Source organism: Pelmatolapia mariae, linkage group LG3_W, assembly GCF_036321145.2.
Source record: "Pelmatolapia mariae isolate MD_Pm_ZW linkage group LG3_W, Pm_UMD_F_2, whole genome shotgun sequence".
Taxonomy (NCBI): domain Eukaryota; kingdom Metazoa; phylum Chordata; class Actinopteri; order Cichliformes; family Cichlidae; genus Pelmatolapia; species Pelmatolapia mariae.
The window spans coordinates 82,952,065-82,976,266 of record NC_086229.1 but is presented as its reverse complement, the minus strand read 5'-3'; the positions used below and the strand labels follow the sequence as shown (position 1 = coordinate 82,976,266).

Genomic DNA, 24,202 nt, shown 5'->3' with positions numbered 1-24,202 from the left:
TAATCACGACAGATGTTCTGTGATTGGTTGTTTGTTCTCTCCATAGATGCTTCGACATACGCACACTTCCTGTTCAATGCTTTTGACACGGATCACAATGGCTCTGTGAGTTTTGAGGTAAGCCCAGAGTTGCCAGGTTGTTCATTTCTCAGTGTCGACCAGTATGTGGAGAGAAACGATGTCAAAAAGGCGTGCGCATCAAACGCTCCTACAGACGAGGCTTTACACTTGATCATTATGTAACCTGCAACCCCCTTTATATAAAAAAAAAAAATCTAGCCTCATCAAGTTTACTCAAGATGCTCAACATTTGATTAATATTTATGAAGGGCACTTATTTGCTTATTAGGACAGAACAGGGAACAGCTGTCATTATGCCAAACCAAAGTTTCCCTGCCTAATGTGCGGTCCACTCTGTTCTGAAGTACGGGATCTCCCTGAGGACTGACACTGAATACCAGTCGACTAAACATTTGAATAATGAGCTATTTTTGATTTATGATAGCTCCACTTTTGCTGTTTCATCATTTTCCTCTAATGAATACGTGATAGAGGACAGCATCCTCACAGAAAGGTTGGAATCGGTTGAAGTGCCTCACGTAGAAAGTGTCTCATGCGTCGTTGCTGAGTTAAATCTGTGATGTTTTGCACTTTTGTCAGTAAGTTGTGTTTCCGTTACAGGATTTTGTTATGGGTCTCTCTATCCTCCTGCGTGGCACAGTCCAGGAAAAACTCAACTGGGCCTTCAACCTTTATGATATCAATAAAGACGGATATATCACTAAAGAGGTACGTCTCCTAAAAACACGAAGGTCACAGTGCTGAAATATTCGCCGTGTTTCACACTGCATGTTTTAGTTAATTCACTTACATGTTATTGTACACGATGTTCACGATTCGTTGATTTTGATCGAGCACAGCGCTACGCCAGTTTGCATTTTGGTAATATTCACATTGAGCCTGCAGACTGCGCTGGATTTTTGTGCAGTAAAGATAAAAATGTAACAATTAAACTGAAGAAAACATCCTCCCAGGAATCTGCCTCTGTGGGCTAACATTGACATATCCTCCGACTGGCTCACTAAGCTTGTTGTCCTTGCTTGTCAGTGTGAAAGCACTCAAGCATTGGAGTTCACAATACTTAAAATAAAGAATGTTCTTAGGAAGAATTAGCTGTACTGAAAACAAACACTGCCCTCTTATGGTTGAGTTGTAGTACTGTCTTCAGTCCGTGTGCTGAGCAGGTGTCTCTAGTTCGCCCCAGAGCCACATTTGGCTCTTTTTGCCATCTACTGTGTCAAAAGACATGGAGGGTTAATATGGAACATAGAAATAAACAAGGTTTCTTACATTTTATTTTCATGTATCTTTGCTATAAGTGATTCTTTACATTCTTATTATTAAAACTGTGCAGCCTATACACTGTATCGTTTAGAAAATACACATAAATGGTGACTCCCCCAGGCAGCTACATAAAAAATAGCAGAGCATGGACAGATGTTTCCCTGCCAGTGTGGCCTGACTACATTTACAGCTTAACTAAAACTACACTAACCTTTAATTTTATTCTTTACTTTCACTATTTTTAAAGCTGTCGAGCTGCCATATGTTCATTAACAAAGCTGGCTCCTTTTAATTTAATTCAAACGCAGGGATTAAGCCAGCCCGCATACATTTAAAGCTACTTTTTTCAATGCCGGCCTAAACAAGCTAATAGTATTTTCCCTGCACAGTTGTTTCTTTCAACTGCTGTAGCCCATCTGCCTCAAGCTTCAATGTGTTGTGTGTTCAGAGATGCTCTTCTGCGTACCTTGGTTGTAACAAGCGGTTATTTGACTTATTGCCGTTCTAGCAACTTGAAGCAGTCTAGCCATTCTCCGCTAACCGCTGACAGCATCAAGGCATTTTCACCCAGAGAACTGCTGCTCACTGCATGTTTTATCTATTTTGGCTAATTCTCTGTAAACTCTAGAGATGGTTGTGTGGGAAAATCCCAGCAGATCAGCAGATTCTGAAACACTCAGAAACTGCTAAACTGGTCTGGCACCAACAACCGTGCTAAGTTCAAAGTCACTTAAATATGAATCAACTTTCTCCTCTGTTCTGATGCTCAGTTTGAACTTCAGGGTCTCATCTTGACCATGTCTATGTATCTAAATGCATCAATTTTCTGCCACGTGATTGCTTGATTAGACTTTTGTGTTAACAAGCAGTTGAGCAGGTGTCTCTAATAAAGTGGCCAGTGAGTATATATGTATATCACTCATTAGGAAGCTGAATAATGTAATAATGTAGAGCAGAAATCACAAAACAACATAAAATAGTCGCCATCCTTAAATTCTCAGGGTTGTTATTCGAACTTCCTGCTCCTTGAATCTGTTTTACGGGGACCTGAAAGAACAAACAGTCCCAGCGCAAATGAATGCTCTATAATGCAACCTGTGCTGATTAGCACAACAGCTGAGGCTCAGGGCCATTCATTTTAATTAGTGTTTGGCTTTTTTCTTTTTTCTGACGCTGACCAATAATTCATCCTGAGACATGACTCATGCATGAATCCAGTCACATGTAAGATATGAGTGAGGACACAAGAACTGCTAGCGAGTAGTCAGTGCAAACTGAGTGTAAGACGTTGTATTTATCTCTGTTATGTTTTCCGCGCATCACAGGAAATGCTGGACATCATGAAGGCCATCTACGACATGATGGGAAAATGCACATACCCCGTCCTCAAAGAGGAGACGCCCCGTCAGCACGTAGAAGTATTCTTTCAGGCAAGCAGGCAGTTGGCAGATTTCACTGTTTTATGTACGAGGCTTCAGAAAACCTTCTTCATATCTCTCCTTTTGTCTGCCTCCAACAGAAGATGGATAAGAACAAAGACGGCGTGGTAACCATAGACGAGTTCATCGACTGTTGCCAAAACGTAAGGCCGATCCCCAGAACATCAGCTCACACTGCTGCTGGCACAGTCTCAGCGCCGCTCATCGTATTGTCTCTTTTATTTTGTATCCTCAGGATGAAAACATCATGCGATCGATGCACCTCTTTGAAAACGTTCTTTAGTTTTCGGCTGGCTGTGGAGGATTTGGAAGAGACCATCATCTTTAGCTTGGCCCAGTTACTGACTTGGACTCATACTGTGTACAGTGTGCTATGCAGACTTTTTGACCATAGATAAAATTATTCTTCATTACAGAGGGCCTCAGTTATAAGTAGGCAGTATAGCCGTGGACACTCTGGAGCTGGTTGCCGCTTTCTTTTAAACAAATTCTGGAAACTTCTAAGTGAAATAGTGAAAATGGATTAAAAGGAGATGCTTCAAAATGAAACCATTAACTTTAAGGTTGATTTCCGCCTTCTGTCTCTGGAGCGTCTTTGTGTTTGCCGAACTCAGAGTTCTGCCTAAGACGTCTAACGAAAGGCTTCAGACAGATTTTGTTCTGTTTTATTTACTGCCAAATCAGATCACTGTGACTTTCTGCAGCATTAGAAACACCCGAACAAAACATCGGATGTAACGTCACACTCCGTCTGCTTTTACATTCCAGACCGGCTCCCAATTCCAGAGTGTTCCCGCCCGATTTAGTTAACCATCGTGGTCTGTCTTTCTGCTCTTTGAAGGAACTGTTTAGAGGGGGAAAAAAGAAAAAAGAATACATTTTACCATTTTAAACTGTACATACTCTAAAAAACATTATTAGATAAGAACTCTATGAGAAACTTTTGTTCTTGTTTACTTGCCAACTAGAATGAGACAACACAAGGATTGTATTGATGTCAAACTTGGACCATAATATCGATGGTTTGTCTACAGAAGCACACAGGTAGCTCTATTTACCATGAGTATGATGTTATACAACCATTTCTTTGTCATAGGAGAAATGCTGCTTTCAGTGGAATTCATTTAACCTCATGTATGTATATTTCCTGTAAAGTAAAATCATCCATCAGTATGTTTTTCTTTGGGTTTTATGAGTTTACACTAGGAGCAGTGCTTGGGATTATTTATAAGGTGTTCAGGTCATTGTACAGTATTACATGAAAAGTCACCCTCGGGTGATTTTCAGGTCTTTAGATTTGTTCATATGAGTCACTGTTTTTAATAAGAAAGGCCAGTGGGGTTTGGTTATTGGTACAAACTTTGTATTATACTCATTAGTTTGGGTTTTCTTGCTGTTTCTCTCCTCCTCCTCCATCCTGTGGGATGCAACTGCCCACACCGATTCAGCCTGATTGGTTTGATTGGCTCCCAAATGTTAGCAAAAACTACTGGATTATTGAGAGAAGTGTCTCAAGTGTGTCTGAGTGTTTCTGTCTGACATGCTCTCTCTTTTTTTCTTGCTCTGTTTCACAGAGACTTGGATATTAGACACAGGAAGTAGGCAGAAATACGACTTATACTTGAGAACTGTGGTTTATGGTTAATGTGTCGCAACATTTAATGGTTTATCATGTTTGTCCTTCGAAGTCTACAGTGTGTTTCTACGATGTATCACTGGGAGTCGGGAACATATGAACCTCCTCAGTGAGGCATGTTAATCATCCATAATTTAGTAAAGAAAATGACACTTTTTTCTCAGCCCTGCTTCTTGTTATTCATGCAAAAGGAGATAGTGTGTTTGGTTTTAGCTCGTTTAACTTGCTGTTTGTTAAACCGCTTGTTTGAGTGTGATTTGTATTTTATTTGCAGAGACCTGATGATGAAAAGTAACTTTTATCCACTACGGAATAGAAAAGAGCAACACGGTTGATTTGGAAAGTTACAAACAGATCAAATGGTTTGCAGACAAAACTTTTAAAAATCTATTCTATCAAAAGTGCTTCATATTTTAGATCTAAAAGTACCAGGCCACCTACGCATTACACCTACCTACCTACAGGAGCGGCTCTGCAATGGAAACCCAAGCCATGAAGCTCCCGGTGCACAGTTTCCGTGCTGATGCTCTGCAACTTCACAATCTGACGCTTCATGGCTGAGCTGCTGTGTTTCCTAAACACTTCCACTTTCCAATAATCCCACTTACAACTGATCGTGGAATATCTTGAAGGGAAGAAATTTCATGAACTGACCTGTTGCCGCGGTGGTGTCCTATTACAGTACCGCCCTGAAATTCATGGAGCCCATTTGAACCATTTGTTCACAAATGTTTGTAAAGGCAGCCTGCGTGGCTCGGTTATTGATTTCATACATCAATGGGACTGAAAACACCTGAAATGAAGATTAAGAGGCGTGGCCCAAATACTTTTGACCATGTAGTGTATGTTGTGCTTATTGGTTCTCACTGAAGAACAGAGACCTCATGCCTCCTGGTGGTAGCAAGGTGGAATTACACAAGGCGATTGACTTGATTCTTTCTTGCCTGAATGGCATAAACTGGGATATATAATAATATTGTTATTTAGAGTGTATAGAGAAAAAAAGTGGATGAAAACAATGAATTTTGTATTTTGAATCTTACTAAGTGTAGCTAAAATGGATACTGAAGTAGGAGGATGAGCATCAGTCAGAACTCAGTCATGGTAAGTGCTATTATCTCTTTAAAAAGAACAGCGGCAATGAGGCGTATGGATATGAAGTTTTCATTTTAATATGCGTCAGAGGGTGATGTGATAAATTGAACTTGTAAACAAAACATAAACGTTCACAAAGTTGAGCAACATTTAAAGACAATAGTTGACTTGGATTTTTAAAAAAAGGACATTTAAGGTGAGAAATGAAATGCATCTGGCACAAATTTCCACAAAAACGATCTTTCCAGTCAGATTCCAGCCACTGCTTTCTACATACTTAAATTACCTGAGATAAGTTTGCTTATAAACCAAACAATTATATTGTATTATACAGAGACATGTAGATTTTATGATGTTACATATATCAATGTAAAAGCAGGCAAATGGATAACATTAATTACACTGATGCAAATACAGTACCTCTTAACAGAAGGTGACCTTACACTGAATGAAGTGATGATGTTACATGTTATCACTGAACACAAGATTTAATGATTTTGGATGGTTATGCAGTAAGCAGATAGTCCCTTACACTAATGATCAGCCGACACAAACAGTAGCTCGACTGTTTTTAACTGCCATAAAAGTCGGCGTATAAATTAAAACGTGCTGCAGTTGAAGCACAACAGCAGCGCAGGCCCAAACCAACAACAACAAAAAGTCATATATAAATTCCTATGTTGGATTGTTGAGGTAATTCCTCACTAAATATTTTCCGTTTTGAGCACCGACTCTGAGTCGCGTGTAATTGGAAAAGAAAAAGTGTCACTTTTCATCAGACGTGTTCTCTATGTAGAGCCGCAGCTGTGTTCGTCTCATTGTGCGCTCAGAGCACCCAAACAAAACGTTATGTTTACCACTGCATGCTGTGAAGCCATAAATGGTCAAAGAATGAGATTTTTGGTGGGGGCATGTGTGAATCGAATGCTTTGAATCACTCGGGGTGCGATAACAGGACCGGGCTTTGGTCCTGGCAGCCTGTGGCTTTTGTTTCAGCGTTGTTTCTGTTAAATTATGAAATGATGGATACATGTTTTAAACATTTATTGAAATGCATTTTCTGGTCAGACACCAAAAGCGTGATAAAATGTAGAAACCTCTGCAAGACCTTTAAATATTGCAAATATTCTCTGAACATCTGTTGTTTAAAAAAGAGTTTCAAAAAGTGAAATATACTGAAATATACTCAGTCTTCCTGGGAGAGTAACAAAGACTAGTGAACGTCTACAGTATGGCCCACAAATAACCCCTTGTCTAATCCAGATCCTATAAATCTACAAAGTAAAATGGGGAAAAACACTTTAACCGATTGAATACACAGTGAGTGTTGTACTGCTTATGCCAATGGGCCTCGTGCCAGAGTGCATTTCAGCCCCAGGCACCGATGTCAGTCCATCACACAGAGTACCCAAGCGGGAAATCCTCAATGTGTTGTCCATTTCATTCCCTTATTTACTTTAAAGTTCCTCATGTGTCAAGTGGTTATTTGAAGATCATACTGTGGGCCACTAAACGATGATAAAGGCAACTTTGGACTCTGGAGGTTGAATTGACGACGGGTTCTCCCTGGTTCCTTGTTTCTTCTTGTCATTCTGTGGCTCATCTTAAAGATTCAAACAGAACCTAATGAGACTGATCCTTAGAGGTTTGCACACGGTCCAGTTGGGGAAACTGAGCCCAAACGTGAGCAGGTTAGGTTAGCAGCTGCCTGATCTCTCGGTGAACGTAGCAAAGGAAGTCCATGTAGGAAGCCCCGCCGTGCAAGCTTTTGTCCTCCACCAGGAACTGACGGAACAGCATCTCCGGTTTGTCTTTCTGCCTCACAATTTGCAGCTGAGCAGGGCAGAAAAGAGAAGTGTGACTGATTTCCAGTACAGCTGGAACATAGGAGCTGTCACACTACAAAATGTATTCACATTGTTTCTGTTGTCACAGCTGGCACGTTCCTGTTTTTGTGGAACATGTTTCTCATCTACAGCCTGAATTCACTTCAGCTTCACTTTAAGGCTGATGTGTGTGTGTATATATATGTGTGTGGTCCTCTGTGGATCCAGGAACTTTCTATATATTAACTGCTCAATAGCACTGGGTGTGCAGTGCATGGGTCATTTGTACAGTGCTTTCTGTAGATGTACTTTGATTAGACTATTTATATAGAAACAGGGCAAAACATGAATAAATAAATGACGTTTTTGCAACTTTTGGGGGAGTGTATTTACTGTAAAGCTCCACTAGAGGGAAGCAGAGATCAACAAAAGCCTCAATATTGTCTCTGCCTCACCTCAAGTAAACTATGTTCTCTCTGGTTTAAAGTTCAAATAAAAAGGATGTGAACTGTGTTTAAACAATGCTTTTGGATTGTGTTTCTGCTTACCTTCATAGAGTTTGACCTCTTTTCAAGAAGGCCACTGATGATGGAGCGGACCTTCCTCGACAAAGGGTTGTCAAGCTCCGGCAGCGCACACTAAAACAAACAAACAAAAAAAAAGATTTTGTGTAATTAGGAGCAGTTTGATCACTAAAACTAAAGACCAGTCCTAAATACTGCTTGCCTCCTTCCTGTGCCGCAGTAACACATACTGAAGTGTTTGAGTTCTGCCTTGAAAATAAACGTGGATCTTTGAGCTCTGTGTGCGGGGCGTACTTGTTTAAAACTTTGAGGTTTACGAAAGCTTTGACTCAGTTTAGCTCATTTTACACAGCAGTGGAGTTCAAGTGAGTCATACTTGATAAAATGTGGGCACAGTCGAACATGACTGAATTATGATGTGCTGAGATGATTTCTCAAAACTGGACTTTTACCATCCAGACATTCTCTGACCATACCGTAATGCCTCCAGGCACCGGGGAGGTAAAATGTCAACTCTAATATCTCAAAAACAATTTCATGTGGATTCTGAGCACACTGAGGCCAGAGTGATGAAATGAATGCTGACCATGTGTCCTTGCAGGTGGGCGAGGGAGGGCAGGTTGAACAGGCTCTGGATGAGGTCTGGTGAGCTTGCTTGGCCCAGCCACAGGAACATGGACTGGCCGTTCTCCAGCAGGAAGATGCCAGAGTCTGTGAGACGCTCCTCAGAGCAGCGCACGGGAGTGGCCGGCTTCTCGCTGTTGACGTCTATGTTGTGCTGAAAAACAGTACAAAGGGTTTACCAAGTGAAACTAATAGTGTACGTCTAAGTAAGATGATCAAGCGCAAAGTGTTTTTATTCCCTACCAGAGGGATGAGGCGTGGGTAGAGCAGCAGCTGGGTGTCCTCCACTCCCATGGCCATGACCGACAGCCTCTGGTGGGCTCTGTCGTCCGTGGAGAGCTCAGTGCTGCCCACCAGGGGGGCAGTTTTCATCAGACTGTTCATGTAGACTGGGAACACTTTCATGGCATCAGGGAGGATCAGCTACAGGTGGGTTTATTAAAAAATATATTGTTAGTTATTTTTATCTTAAAGTCAAAATATACATTGAAACTTCTTTCTAGGTGTGATTCTCCGACCTGGCTAGCAGCAGAGGGGCTGGCACAGTTCTTCCTGTAGCAGGCCAGCATGTGAGCCGTCTGGTTCACCAGGATCTCCCTCACATTCTTTAGAGGCTGGTTCAATATGGCACGGTAAGCTGAGTGGGCAGGACAAAAGATTAGTTAAAAAAAAAACAAAGCAAGAGCAGGAGAGAAGAAAAACACTGGGGGGGGGGCTCAGAGGCATCTGATGGCAAGTATGGGGGAAAAAAAGGTGGAAGAAAAGGCAAAAACCAAAAGGTAACAGAGGTCAGTAACACAGCTGGACTCATGGTCCGCTATGTGCAGATTACAGAAGGACGGCATCATGTGAAACATATGGTTCACATACATCACTGAGTATAAGATTATTTAGTGATACATGGGATATATTCAACAAATGTCAGATGACATTTGAGTGTGTTAGCAGGCCGTGCCTCTGCACTACATCATAAAATATGTTTTCCACAAGCAGAGTTTTAACTAATGCAGTCACCTGAACTCCAGAGGAATCTAACCTGATTTGGCAAAGAAGTTGATGAGCGAATCGGTCTCGCAGCTCTTGTACAGCTCTGACAACTGCGAGCTGCAGTTCAGACTCAGGTTGTGGATGCGGAGACGCCGCTGCCCGCCGATGGTGGTGTACAGCAAGGCACACTGGGAAAAAGCGTGAAACATAAGCTTTAAACATACCCTTGGGTTTTTAATCTTTAGAGAAAAGATTTCAAATATGACCAGTCTGGAATAAAGCTTGGTTTACACACACCTGCATGAGCGCTCCGGTCTCCTCGCTCAGTGTGTCGTCATGCTTGAACTCTACTGTCAGGCCCTTGTCGCAGTCCACCGCTGCCATCTCTACATCTGTGGTGTTGTTCATATAAATGCCGCCAAAGAAGTCAGTGGCTCTGAAGCCTAAAGGAGACACAGACCAGTGTGAAAAACTGGGAGGTAACTCGCCGTGATAGATCAGAACACACCAAAAGAGCGACCTTGTCTTTCCTCTTACCCGTGCTAGTACGAACACGCATGATGGCGTCAAACCCGATGCTCTTCTGTACATCTTTCCTCAGGTCCCTCAGAAAATGCTCCCCATCTGTCTCTATCTGTCAACAAAAAAGCAAAAAACAAACAAAAGACACAAACAAACAAACAAAGTTTTAGCCAGCAGATAGCAGTGTTGTTACTGTTGGAGCCATGTCTGTAGGAAGCAGATCCAGGCATACAAATCAACACTGTACTTTTTCAATATGTGCAAACTTCCCATGCTTACTGCACCATTCCTTTGGGACTATTTTATATCAGACTGGCTTCTGTGCCAAACTCATTATGTAGGTACAATTCACTTTTATTAGGCAGCAAACTTTGCCTCTGTGTGAAATTAGGACTTCTTAATACAATTACAAGAATAAAACAACTGCTCGTTATGAGTCTGCATGCAGCATTTGTGTGTGTGCGTGTGTGCACTTAGTGACAAATACAATGTAAACAGGCACCACACGTCTGCTGGTACCTGGAAGTTGCTGTACTTATAGACGGAGCCTCCGGTGTGTGACGGCACATCAGCCATGGTTGCTATGTCCGTATACTGGCTGGGGAAGAGGAAGAGATCCACACAGCAGCCACTTGCCACACAGTCTTTAGACAGCTGCTCATAAACACCTTTCTGAGGCTGGAACAGGGTCTGTGGAAAAGTACAAGACAGTTTACCAAGATTAGGTCACCAGTTTCAAACACTTATTGTAATTAGACTGAGATCAGACCAGCGTTGGTTTTCCTTATGCCCAGCGCTGTGTATTCAGAATTCAGATTAGGGGCACAACTGACACAAAAAGGTACTCACCTTCTCCTTGTCTGTGTTGACCAGCTTTTTATCATCCCTGTTCTTCAGTTTGCCTGGAGCCTCGGCAGTGGGCATGGACGAGTGGAAGATGAAGAGCTTTCCGCTACATTCTGCTGCCTGGAGGGCAGCAAGAGATGGAAGGGGAAAAGAAGATCTCGCTTAGCCACGAGGTCAGGAGGTGAAAAATATCAACTCCTGCAAATATTCTAATGCTAGACTTCATGTACGCCACATAAATGGGCACGAACAAATAAATACATCTCTGACTCCTTGCTGTTGTGTAATATCGCAACTGCTTCCAATTAAAAGCTGCGTGGGAACTTTTCCTTTGTCATTGGCCAAAACACTGACTTCATATCACTGGGAAAGCTTGCTGGACTTTAAGTAAACACAAACATATCAGGGGGAGTAAAATCTACATGTTGCTTCACTCAGCTGATAGGTTGAATGAGTTCAAGCTTGAGAGCCAGTGTTGGTGAGAGCATAGCAGTACTATGTTTTAGATTTAAATTACCCCAAATCTTTAGGAAACCCACACCCTCCCTGAAACAAACCTACAGTAAGTGTTTGTTTCAGAGAGCTACACTAAGTTCCACTTCAGTGTTGACAGGTGTCACACTGAGGCTAACCTTAAATGCCTCCACACCGGCCTGGATGACAGGGGCAAAGACCGTTTCGCTCTCAGCGGTGTCAGCAAACATGTCAGGGATCTGGTCCAGGAGGCTGCAGAGACAAGCAAGAGGATTATGGTTTGACACAGACGTGTCACACTGCCTCGTTAATGCTTTCACAACAGCTACTCTTGAAATGTTTGACAGTACAAAAAGACTATTTTGTCTCTTTGCGTCCGATGCTCTCTGCTACAGGGCCTCTAAGATAAACAGTGACTCCGCACATCAGTGACGAAGTGCTTCTTACTTGTAGATGACGGCCCTCGAGTCCTGGTAGCTGACAAGGAAGCCATCGAGCAGCGGGACGAACATCTCGGCCGTGTCTGACACCACCATCATCTGCGGCTGAGCCAAAGCGCTCTTCACGTTGTAGAAATGAAGGACCTTGTTGTAGGTGACAAAGCCGACCTTTATTGCTGAGGTCTCCATGCCTTCCTCTCTGTGGAGAGAACGAGCAATCAGTGAATTCCAGGATGGATTAAATCCAAAGGATGTGTATTTACTGGGGAGTCTTGCCTGCTGTGGTCATTTTTTTCTTCTACAGTGTGCCTCCAGGCACACAAAGATGATTTTGGGTTAAGGTGACAGCACATGTAAAGAATTAAAGACACAATACCTGCTGACATTTACCAGAAACCCCTGGATTCAGAAGTCTAATAGGCAGCTGCACTGACCTGGACCATGAATAAAAACCTGTCACCATATGAGTGATTTCAAAACATTCTTTCCTGACAATCGCAACTGCACTTTGCAGACGTATGTTCTTAAATCAAGGGATCGCACTGTAGGAATATGTAATGTGACTGGAAACAGCTCCTCAGGGCTCCTCTACAGCTACAGCTGCTTTTCTAAATAAGAGATTCAGCAGATTTTATTTATTGTGCTCTTCCTTATACCAGTGGTGATAAAATATATATAATTAAAAGCCTTCATCTACACATCTGGATCTATTTAAAGTTCCCTCCACCTTCTTAAGTGAATTATTCATGCATTTTTTCCAAATACTGCAGAATTACATGAACCACATGAAAACCACTGAGTATCCAGTGGGTTTAATTTAGTGCCTGTGAAAGCAAAAGCAGAGGTTCAAACGCAGCTAATGAAGCCCTTATCTTGCATATGCTTCTGCTAGGTGTTTAAAGAGTGATGTCATGGCAGGAGACATTTAAGGAAATATTGTTGCTGACACTGATGGACTAGTGAGAAGGCAAGACAGTTTCCAAGTTATTTTGGGAGTAACCAGGTGAAGTACACCATCCTCTCCTCTAACATAAATCAAGTCATTCTTAACAGAAAACCATAACAAAGCTTTTTGTTTAGGATACTTTTCAAAGATGAGAGCGTGCACTGTCATATTTTCCCTTTTCGGCACCACTTTTGGCGCTCCCTCGTACCCGTCATCTGCAAAGTTTCACGTTCAGCTGACGTTCAGCAGGATGGCTGATCTATAAGGCTTCAGGGGAAGCCCTGCAGTGTAGTGAGCAAGTGTGCTTTTTACTGTGTGTACCTGGGCAGCTTCTCCAGCAGAGTCTTCAGCTCATCACATATCAGCTTTACCAGGCCACTCTTAATGTTGTTATAGGACACATCAATCATGAAGATGTAGGCAGGAGGATTTGGAGGCTTGTTGTTCTGTGGGAGAAACAGCAGCAGGCATAATAAATGAGTTGCTCCTTTTCGGGCAATGATAGCTTGGCTGACCTCCAACGTAACATGTCGAATTTACAAATAGGAAAGCAGCTCTCCTTGGCCTTTTAAACACACAAGTCATGAGATAACACACTGTTATCAGAGACCTATATCAGTGAGCTCATAACAGGATCAATCATTGTCTTCCACTTTAGGTTTCTGTTATTCATCAAAGATATTTCCTTCTATGCTTGTTTATAACTGTGAACACCTTATCAGGGATAAATTGCTAAAAACAAGGGAACAGCAGTGAAGTTTGTGAGGGGGCTTGTCAGTGAGATATTATGTTTCCACAGTTACAACCCATTACAAGACACTCACCTTACAGGCTTTTGTTTATTATCTGGCCTTGCCTAGATTGTTTATAAGGCATATTAAACAGAGCACAAGTAGGCCAGTGGAGTGACTCAGCTTTGCCTACTTACTTTAACCCTCTAATGTTCTCAATAGGCTCAGTGGGGACACTGATTGGCATCATTGACAGTTTTTTTGTACTTTGAAGAGACTGAGCTGAACCCTGTTCTGTCCTGTTCGGATGATGGTGAAAACACAGGATGTTTGGCCAAAAATGTCCTTTGAAAAATCCAAAAAGCGGTTCTGCCGATACAAATCTGTTTTACTGCGTTCAACAAACTAAACAAAGAATCAGCTATTTGAAGTGATACATCATTCAGTTGCATCAGTGCATAAACTCTGCCTTTCACAAGCAAACAACGCCTGAATCTAAGTGCTTGTTTCTATCAATCTGACCAGCTTTATTTACCCTGCATATTGTGTACTTGATATCAGTCTTTGTGTACCTTACAGTAATCCAGAGTGGCTACAAACTCATACGATCCCAGGGACAGTTCGGGCCTCTCATAGAAGTCCACCCTTCGGCCCATGTGGTCCAGATGTTGGAAGTAGAAGACTGGCACTAGAAGCAGAGAGAGAAATATAACTCTGTGTTGAGCTGGACGTGATCACAGTGTGCTTTGTGCTCTTCTTTAAATTAAATTAAATAACTTTCATCTTGCTCCCTCGGACAGACTTTCAAATAATGAGGTTAGCATTTGTATAAGTAATCCCTGTGAGCCAAAAGCTCAGGCTTTAGACTGCTCTAAACAGTCGTTTGGGTATTTTTTTCTGTTTACTCCACATGACGTCAATAAGATACGGTCATCTTAAGCACACAGCTTTGGCTATAAACACCCATCTGCCTTTCAAATGTATGAGGTGCAGCCAATCACAAGAAAATATGTCTTAAAGAGAGGGGCGATAGAGCTAAATAACTTGTTTCAGACAGTGGATGAACTGGGATGCTGCCACAAGATCGAGTATAACAATACTAATATTGTAATATTCTGAACAGTGAATCACACACAGAGTCCAAGGATTAAAATATAGTTAGTTTTTCTGTATTGTACTGTACCTTCATTGACACAGTTGCAGAAACCACACTGGTAGCGGCGCCCTCCATCAATAAATTGCATGTAAGGGCACATATACGCCTTGCATCGATTACAGCGGACTGGGCCTGTATCACCATGATTCACAACATACAGCGGAGTCTACACAGAATAAATTGAAGATGTATTAGATAGATAGATAGATAGATAGATAGATAGATAGATAGATAGATAGATAGATAGATAGTAGGGGTGCAACGATACTCGTATCGATATTGAACCGTTCGATACAGTGCTTTCGGTTCGGTACGCATGTGTATCGAACAATACAAAATTTTTAATTTATTTTATCAACTTTTCTTCTGACGATGCTGTCTGTGTTGAGAGCTCAGTGGATCTGCGTTCGACTACTCCGCCTAGGCTGCATTGTCGAGCGCAGATCCACTGAGCTCAGCGCAAGCTAGCAAGACAGAAGCTTAGCTCGTTGCAACATGGCAAATTGAACCTCCCCCACCCTCATTCAGATCTGGCGTTTGGAACTGTTTTGGTCTTCATGTGAAGTATGACCCTGAAGGTAAGCGCGTCATGGACAAAAGTAAAACAGTATGTCGGATGTGCCACGCAATGCTCAATTACATGGGTGGGAACTACTGCGTTAGCGCAGTTTGCTCGTTAACGTGTTGACGCTGTCCAGCCCCACACACGGGGCGATCCGCGGTAGCTCGTTAACGGAGATTTGCCGTGTTGTGGCGTTAATGTCATTTCAGATTAACGCTGACAGCACTAGTGGGAACACAATGAATATGACTGCACATTTACTCCGACATCATCCTAGTGCAAAGACAAGTGGAAGCAGACAAAAACAACAAGCACGCATGCTACAAAGTTTACCCGAGTCATTTAGACAGCCGTTAGCACATGATTCTCCTTATGGGGACCTGATATGTTTAATATGCTGCTTAGAGTATACCCCAGAAGAAGCTATAGTATAGCTTTTATTTTGGAAAGAGCCATTTCTCTATAATAAACTCTCTTTTCCAAAGATGAGGGATTTCTCCATCAGATATTTATGTTTTTATTACTTTGTCGTTTCAGCAACATTAAATTTAAAAACTGTACTTTTGAGTTAAAATATATATTTATAATTTTAATAAATGACAAATTAAAAAAGCATGAACATTTTTTGTATCGAAAAAATATCGAACCGTGACACCAAAGTATCGAACCGAACCGTGAATTTTGTGTATCGTTGCACCCCTAATAGATAGATAGATAGATAGATAGATGCTAACACTAAATATGGTACACTAATATAGCTCAGCTCTATGGCACCCAAATAAAAACACACTTTGCTTTCAAAATGAGAACAGTTTATCATAAAATAGAATAGAAACGGTGAGGATTACGCACACCACGCACAGATGACAGAGTGTCTTCGCACTGTTTATTTAATACTCTCTGACAAAACATAAACTGAACATGTTTGCTTCAGATGAACTCCAGTGCCTTAAAACACATGTAGACAGGGCAGCAAGCAGGTTTATTATTACACCAGCAAATTTAAGGAGGAGAGTAAAAGTGTTTATAATATCTTGGAGCTAAGCAAAAGCAGTTGTATGATAACAGCAATGAAACAACATTAAAACCCAGCAGCGTGCTCTTTTGGTTCTCTACAACCTCAGAGCAGTGATTAAATATGGCTACTCTAAATTCCCTTTTGCACTGGATGGGACTGAGTGTGCCACACTCTGATTTTCCATTCTTTTTGTATAAGACTTTTTTTTTCTTCTCTGGTCCCTGCAGATCTGACATTAGCCAATTAGCCAAAAGCCAGATGAGACAGTGCTAACATTGCCTAAAAAGGCCAACTGGTGTCTGGGACAAGGCGAGTGTAGAGGGGAAAATATCTAAGACAGGGTTCTTGGACCACACGTGATCCAAAAGGAGGTCGTTCGTGGGACAAATGATCTTTTGTAGTTCATGGAAACATCTATTAAAAGAAAATTAACAGTGTAGAATATGTAACCATCACAAGTGACTTTTGACATTTTAACGATCCTGTCTCTCTTACAGGAGGATGCCAAAAAGACTTTAACACAGACTTTATAAAGTGTCAAACTCTTTGGGAGAATATGGCATAAACAACTGGTTCTCCTACAGCATTAAAAACAGTCTGTGTCAAGTGTTCTTTATGAGTAAGATTTATGAATCATTATATATGACAGTGTTCAACATTTCAAAAACACAGTTCAGTCCAAGGATAAGTGTGGGATGGATGATCAACAGATATGAATAAATTCTCAGCCTGACAGAGACAGTGGTGAATATTAGCACCCATCAGTCAGTGCAAATGTTACATTTACAGCACAAGATGAGTTTGTTTTCCTCTCTCTTTCTATTGTATTTTAACAACAGGCTGTATATTTAAAAAAAGATTGTAGTTTCCAGGTCAGAAATATTAAGCTGATGCATTAGTGCCTAAAAACCTGCAATTCTATCTGAAAGCCACCAGATGGAAATCGCTATGGTGCAAAAAACCATCGATTCTTATAGAAGTCTATAGGAAAACAGCTCTCTTGGTCTCTGTAAACACTTTGCTAATGGGTTCATCATTTTGGGTCATACTGAATTAAAAAGTAAATTTAAAAAATAATTATTTTATAAATCTTGGTGATACTATATTTGAAAAAAGGATATCTGTGGTATGCTCATTTGCTAACAATCAATCACTAATTGTTAGCATAGTTATTTCACTCCTCCTCATCACGTCCAGTGTTTTGAAACTAAGATTGCAACAATGAAAATGCAAACCTTAAGAAATGGATGGATGGTCTTACAGTAGCTATGTCCACCTTTTATAGTAGAATCTTAATTTTGTGTTGCGACCGGATGAAGTTTTATGTGAAACGGTAACTTACCTCACTCTTTGGCAAACTGGCAAAGGGTTTGATGATGGCAGCAAGGGGTACTTGGCACTGCTTGGCCAAATCAGCAGTGCAGGGAAGCGAGTAGGTGGTGCAGCGGATGAATCTGGGACTGGCATTACCTGGATTTAGCAAAAAGAAGCATAAATAACCTGTTGTTTATTCCATTTTATATTGTTATATTAAGAAAAAAGATGATTTTTTTACTCGTTAGAGTAAAAAAAGTTTTATTGTTTTCATTTTTCATGCTCTGCTACCCAGTCTTTATTTATTTATTTATTTAGATCAATATAAGAACAGTTCTTTGTTTTTACTGTTATATCTTTCCCAAATAAACTCGCCATAAGGGGATAAATGAATACTCTACTGTAAATATATTTTAACTAAATGCTCAACGAAAAGTTTGGATATCCATTTTTTACCTTGATCTGTCACTGTGAAGTCAGTGGTGACAAGAGGTGGAACCTGTCCTCTGATGTTTGTGGTGAAAACCTGTCCTCCTTGTTTCACTTGGTCATCCTCGATCACTTGGGTCTAAAGTAGAAATGTTATGCATTAAAGTGCAATCTGATATTTATTAACACCATTTAGTTAAAAGCACATTTTTTTTTAGAATGGATACTTCATTAAAGGTAATCATATTATGCTAGTTTTCAACTCCATGTTTTTACTACAGTAATTCTACCTGATTTACAGTTAAAAATAATTGTTATTTATCTTATACTGAGACTTGCCTGCAGATGATCCATTGTCTGAAATGAGCTGTTTTAGCTCCTTTTCCTTTAGGTTACCATCCCTACAATGTCCAGTTTATTGTATTAAAAAATATTTTGTAATAGGTTGAGTATGCAACACCCTCAACCTCGGGGCAACCACTTTTGGCTGTAAGGTAATTGTACAGGTTGACTGCTGGGTTGTAACCTGTCTCCAAACAATTGCAATCTGTCTGAGACTGACTGCAGTCACTCTCAGACAAGGTTTGCAAAATATTTCCATGTAATTCATAAATGCAGACAGAGTCTGACTCAGTCCATGGCGACGAGTACAACATATCTCTTTGCGTGACATATCTCGTTGCAGTAGTGGACTCGACTCAGCTGCTTGCAAAATGGTTGTATTCCAGTTATATTCCTATATGAAAACAGTTGCTGAGCACTTATGCCATTTTGCAGTTAAATCGCTGTCTCGTAGCAACTACGTCACTATTTGTGAGGGAATTTCTGTTTCAAATCTATGAGGTTATGACTGGAGTTTGCATTCAAGTACTTAAAGTGAATTTCCACATTCATTTATTGCCGTTAATCGTGGTATTATTATAAACTGATGTATGTGATAAGTTGGTATGTAACTGCGAACTTAACCCAACTTAATGGCAAATGGACAGCTGATTGATAGCAGACTGACACTATCTTAGAGTTGTTTTATCAACGTCTTGACACACCAAATTCAATTTTAAGACAAAAACCGACTGCAAGTGGTCAAAGACCTGACCCCTGGCTTCAAAGCAACCATTTCTAAGGCAACAAGTTCACTGTACAGGGTCACAACAATTTTGGTTTCGCTGTGGTGTCCAATCACTGTTTTTGCCTAGTGTGACTGTAGCATAAGCCAACTTTGTTCTGATTGGCTGCCTCCTATTTTAACAGCAGGTAGGTGTGGCTATTGTGCTCACAGCCTGAGATGACCATATTAGTCATGCTACCCCTTTGACATCACACTGAACAAAGGGCTTAAGAAAAATACACAGAAACTGGGTATTTAGAGTAGCTTGAATCCTGAGCTTTTGGGCCTCAGGCTTCAGACTGCAACATAAAAGCATAATATGTCCATCACTCATAAAGACAGGAGACCTGCCATGACAAAATAAAAACATATTGTTCATGGTGTTTACGTTTTCTTGTCAATATGCCCAGATCTTAAGACAAATTAATATCCCCAAACACTTTTTATGTAATCTTAGACTTTTTGCTTAATCCTTCTGTTTGCATTAGCCACCATTTTAATTAAAATCGCTACAAATATTTAGTAACAAAGTAGCAGATGTCAATAATTTTGCCACACAACTCTTGAAGAATGAATAAGCTGGTAGTTCACGACAAAAAATGAGAAAAGACAAATGTGCAGTGCTGATAAGTGAAGGCATGCCTTTCCAGAAAGATTAATTGTTCACTCACAATGCTAGGGATAGAGTCGGGGTCCAGTTTCTTCTGAGGTGGGCCAGCCATTGCAGATGGTGCTCCAGGAAAGGCTCCTGGCATGTTTTGCTGAGGCCCAGCCATGTATCCTCCAAACTGACCTGTACATTGAAACAACATCTGTAGGTATTTATTGGCTCCACTGGAAAGAATACAAGAATAGTCAGTTGTATTATAACTACTTGATGAATTAGCAGTCTGAAAGAGGAACCAAGCATAAGAGGCACATTAAATATGAGATGCTGTTAGACTTTATAACATCACTGCTCCCAACAAATGCTTTAAGTTGTTTAATGTTATTTGCACATTTTTTCAATTCTCTGTATATAATCGGTCATTGTTGTTTTTCAGCACATTTTTCACAGCACTTTTTGTACATCGTTTTTAAAAAAACTATCCTACTCAGCTGCACATTTCTTTGAATCTGAATATGCGATTTTTAATAACTGTACAGTATTCTTTTTTCTTATGTGGTAAATTAGTTTTAAGTTTAGCTTTACTTTTGTGTGAATCTGCATGCTCCGTCTGCCTGTCACCTTGCTGCTAGAACATGTGAATTACCCCAATGAGGGACAATAAATGATATTTCTATTTCCAAGGAGGGGACAATGCTGACACTGTTCTTGAATTTTCCTGATCAGAATCAAAGCCAGACAGATTTTGTTGTATGCTGTATAGATTTTAAGGTCCCTAGATGCAGATGTTGAGATACCTGCCTAAATGAAAACCTGTGATGTCCACTGCTTTTGGCTCAGAGTTACCTGCTTGCTGGGGGTATCCTGGCTGACCAGCAGATCCCAAACCAGGTTGCTGGAAACCTCCAGGGCCTGGAGGAGGTGGCCCAGGGAAAGGTCTACCCATGCCTGCCATTGATGTGCCTGCCATCGACTGGCTTGCCATTGGCATGCTTGCTGGGGGTGACTGTGGAGGAGACATCAGAGGGGACATGTGGGGGGACTGCGGGCCTGGAGGCATCTGTGGTGGAGCCATTGTTGAAGAAGGTGGTGTCTGGAAAGGCTGGTGAACAACAGAGCTTGCTGGAGGAGGAGGGCTCTGCAGTCCTTGGACTAAGAAATAAAAAGAGCACATCTTATGTAGTGAGTTTTCTAACCTAACAATTCCACTAAAAGACTATAATTAAAAGACCGTATGATCTGTGGCTATGCAGAAAACGTACCATGGCTGCCTAAGTTCATAGAACTCATCTGATTGGTGAGCTGCTGTGTTGGAGGCGGGCCAGGTGATGCCATGCTGTTGTATAGTGAGTGTGGTGGTTGTCCATACGGTGCAGATACAGCTGGTGGAGCCGGGTAGCTGAAGACCATAACAACAGTTATTGCACTGAACTATGCGTGAGGTTCAATGCATTCTTATGTTTGCCCAGTTCCTTGTTTTTAAAGCTGGTTTAATGGCAAAAGTTAGCAGCTGTTATTGCAACAACCTATTAACATAACTTAACAGTGAACATCTTTCATGGTGTGGGATGGTGAAAAATACATTGATTTTTTATTTTATTTTTTTTACAGGCAGATGGCGTGAACTTTCAGCCCACATAAATTCATCATTTGTTGTTTGTACTTCAAGGAAAATCAGTCGATCTGAGTCGGTGCAGTCTGATAAGGAACGTTACCTTTGAGGATGAGAGCCATTCTGCTGGACGTTTGGATTGTACTGACTGGACCCTGGAGTCAGAGGCATGCTAGCAGCTGGGGAAACTGATGATTTCATCATACCTTCAGTGAGTAACAGACATTATGTTATAATTGATAATATCAGAAGCTGATATAGCTTCAAAATGAACCATTACTCTTACTCTGAAAGACATGCACATCAAGATAAACAAAAAAAGTTCTATTTAATACAATTAAATGCATTTTACCTGCAGGTGGAGCACTGAATGCCTGAGGTGGGCCCCCATAATGCCCGTAGAGGGGCTGCGTAGGACCAGATCCGAATCCACCTTGATATGCCCCCATCCCTGGCTGGGCCTGGGAGTACGGGGGTGCAGCGACATAACCCTGTTGACTCATGATGCTGGGATGTCTCTCACAGTCTTCTCATGCCAAGATGAAAGAGTATGACCTGTGGCAATGAAAATGGGATACTTAGATTATGAAAAGTAAACAAGCACTTCAGTTTTATATATAGCGATTTTAATTTGTTTGTTTGTTTTTGTCTGAAAAAAAATGTTTAATATGGAAATAAAGCTGCTTTTGGCTGCCAAAGTGGAGAGCTTGGCAAGTTTCATTTTTACGCTGGGTGCCTCTCCTGACAAAACCTCAAAGGCAGTCACATCTCCACCTGGAATCAAACCAGGAAGCTTTTGCTTGTTAGGCGAACGTGTAAACCACTAGACAATATGGAAATATGGATAAAGTTTATGTAAAAACCTGCTAAAAATCCTGGATGTTTGTATCCGGAACGCAAGCATTTAATGAAGCTTGTGTCTGCCAGGTGGCAAGGTTGGACAAATTAAATCAAAAAATTTTAGGTCTGGTTCTTCATTGCATCACATACATAATTACATGTGACTTGTAATCTTACATTCATAAAATTAACAACCGTTTGCACAAACATTTGGTGGATCTTGACGCTCCTGATTCAAAACCAAATCATATCTTCAGTGTTTACAAACCACACCAATAACTACTGATATTTGACCTCATGCAATGATTAGCACACTGTAAGATGAACCTTTGACTACTTTATCTCGCAATAAACAATGCCAATCTGTTGGTTTATCATAAGTAATTAACAACACCAGCAGCTCATTTCTGTTTTTGCTCTAGATTTCATAGTGTTTACCAAAGTGTTTGCATTGTTTTTCTGCCAACATTAATAAACGTGTAATTAAGGCTGTTTAACCAAAATGCCTAGTTTTACTTGTTTTGTTTTTTTTAAACTTGCCCTTAAAAAAACAAAACAAAATAAAATAACGCCTTATAACCAAAACGTGGCCTGTAAAGTTTTAAAAAGGAAGTGGGAACAGCTGGGTCAACGCGCAACAGCTGCCTACGACATGATTACTTTTATAACTTTAAAGTGACAATTTTAAGCACGTTTCACCCAAATAAACCCTTTAAAAATGCAATATGAGTGGTAATTGAGCGGTGCAATAGTTAATGCGTGTAACATTTTCGAGAGCTGCCACGTCGAATACCGTTATGATGGCTTTTATAAAAAAGGAAAAAAAAGCATCGCTGCCTTCCTTTAAGTCACATCCAGCTGGACACGTTGGCCCGTTTGCTGCTACTACACAATTTTGTCAGTAACACGTAGCTTGTTGTTTGACAATAAATGTAGCTTAATGCCCTTTTTAAAAAAAAGGAGGAGCAGTAATGTGACAACACAGCACTCGGCTCAGTTATAATCACACAGACTGAAAACATCTTGCTAGCAACGCGGAAATTACTACAAAGTTTTCCTCTGAGACAGAAACGTAGCTATTTCTACAATAAATACATTCAAATGAAGAATTACCGGAGACAGTAATACTCACGTCTGTTGGCTGGTATTTACCTGTGTGTCGGGCAGAGTCCTCTTCACTATCTACACCTCTCAGTTGAAGCAGAGTGCCACGTCAAACTCCACCACGGCACCGGTCGCTCTGTTGGTTTGTGCGACGAACCAACCAGCGTTTCCAGCCACGTAGAGAACGGTGCACTGCTTCCTGTTATGCGTTTCAAAATAAAACTCTTAACGACGAATAAACTTGCTTATGCAAAATGAACGATGCAAACGCGAGCCTGAGTGTAGAAATATCAATACTTTAGGACTAACGAAAACAAAAGCAACCTTTTGTACCCTAATTTTTTTGTTTCAAGACGCTACTTCACGTTGTATGTTGAAGGAATTACATGCACTTCTGTTTCGGGCAGAATGAAGTGGCTAACTTGACGAGGCCCAGACGCAGCTTGCCGTGTGCGCATGCGTGGAAGAGAGGGAACCCATACACGTCAGCACCACTGACTGCACAGGGGTTGAGTGGTGGTCCTCGAGAGTACAGGCGTTGTTTCGTCACCTTAGTAACGCACATGAGCTTTCTCTCCGACCAAAAAAAAAGTCCTAGTCACACTTCATTTTTATATGAAAGAAAACACATGAAAATCATATCAGACACCTACTTTAAATATTCTAATAAGGCAATTCCTTATTTAAGTTATACGGCAAAGAGAATGAATGGATGCTGATATGAAGCCACAAAGGTACATTCGGTACTCATTATTTAGGTATCTGACACAAAAAAAGCTGGAATTAACATTCTCGATTTACACAAATAACCAAGAAGTCTTATTAAAATATAATTCATTGTCTTCGTCTTTGCTGTCTATAAAAGTACCCCCCACCTCACTTGCCCAAAATCTCCCTTTGAATAAGATGAGCAGGGATGTTGGTGAAGTAGTGAGAGTTACACCCACCACCAGTTGCGTTTAACGCCTGCAGGCGGGTCCGTGCGCAGTGACGTTTCCAAAACGGGCTGGACTCTGAG

The 24,202-nt window shown here is 41.0% G+C and overlaps 2 protein-coding genes and 1 long non-coding RNA gene across 7 annotated transcripts in view; 2 read left to right on the top strand and 1 right to left on the bottom strand.

Moving 5' to 3' along the window:
* Positions 1–4,575, top strand: part of kcnip4a (potassium voltage-gated channel interacting protein 4a) — a 130,529-nt gene extending 125,954 nt beyond the window's left edge. For all 4 annotated transcript variants that reach the window (XM_063470086.1, XM_063470088.1, XM_063470089.1 and 1 more), the window contains 5 exons: positions 47–117; positions 682–789; positions 2,670–2,774; positions 2,864–2,926; positions 3,019–4,575. In XM_063470086.1, coding sequence (XP_063326156.1) covers positions 47–117; positions 682–789; positions 2,670–2,774; positions 2,864–2,926; positions 3,019–3,066 — 395 coding nt within the window. In that variant the 3' untranslated portion in view covers positions 3,067–4,575. The remainder of the gene's footprint in view (positions 1–46; positions 118–681; positions 790–2,669; positions 2,775–2,863; positions 2,927–3,018) is intronic.
* Positions 4,576–4,650: 75 nt separating this feature from the next.
* On the bottom strand, positions 4,651–23,331 carry sec24d (SEC24 homolog D, COPII coat complex component). Of its 2 annotated transcripts, none has more exons than XM_063470084.1 (23): positions 23,233–23,331; positions 21,593–21,795; positions 21,344–21,446; positions 20,891–21,027; positions 20,475–20,780; positions 19,693–19,814; positions 17,941–18,052; positions 17,513–17,640; positions 14,618–14,756; positions 14,007–14,122; positions 13,025–13,149; positions 11,765–11,956; positions 11,476–11,569; positions 10,847–10,963; positions 10,517–10,687; positions 10,013–10,109; positions 9,773–9,918; positions 9,525–9,663; positions 9,007–9,125; positions 8,732–8,911; positions 8,451–8,642; positions 7,889–7,978; positions 4,651–7,347 (listed from the first exon to the last, which is right to left on the bottom strand). In XM_063470084.1, the coding sequence occupies exons 2-23, from the start codon at positions 21,741–21,743 to the stop codon at positions 7,207–7,209; spliced, it is 3,117 nt and encodes a 1,038-aa protein (XP_063326154.1). In that variant the 5' UTR covers positions 21,744–21,795; positions 23,233–23,331; the 3' UTR covers positions 4,651–7,206. The 2 variants fall into 2 exon arrangements, with proteins under 2 accessions (XP_063326154.1, XP_063326155.1); XM_063470085.1 differs by having other exon boundaries at positions 23,213–23,262.
* LOC134624911 (uncharacterized) lies at positions 15,064–21,678 on the top strand. The gene is made up of 3 exons (XR_010093669.1): positions 15,064–15,168; positions 21,298–21,451; positions 21,599–21,678. It is a non-coding gene; the product is annotated as an uncharacterized LOC134624911 (long non-coding RNA).
* Positions 23,332–24,202: the final 871 nt, after the last annotated feature.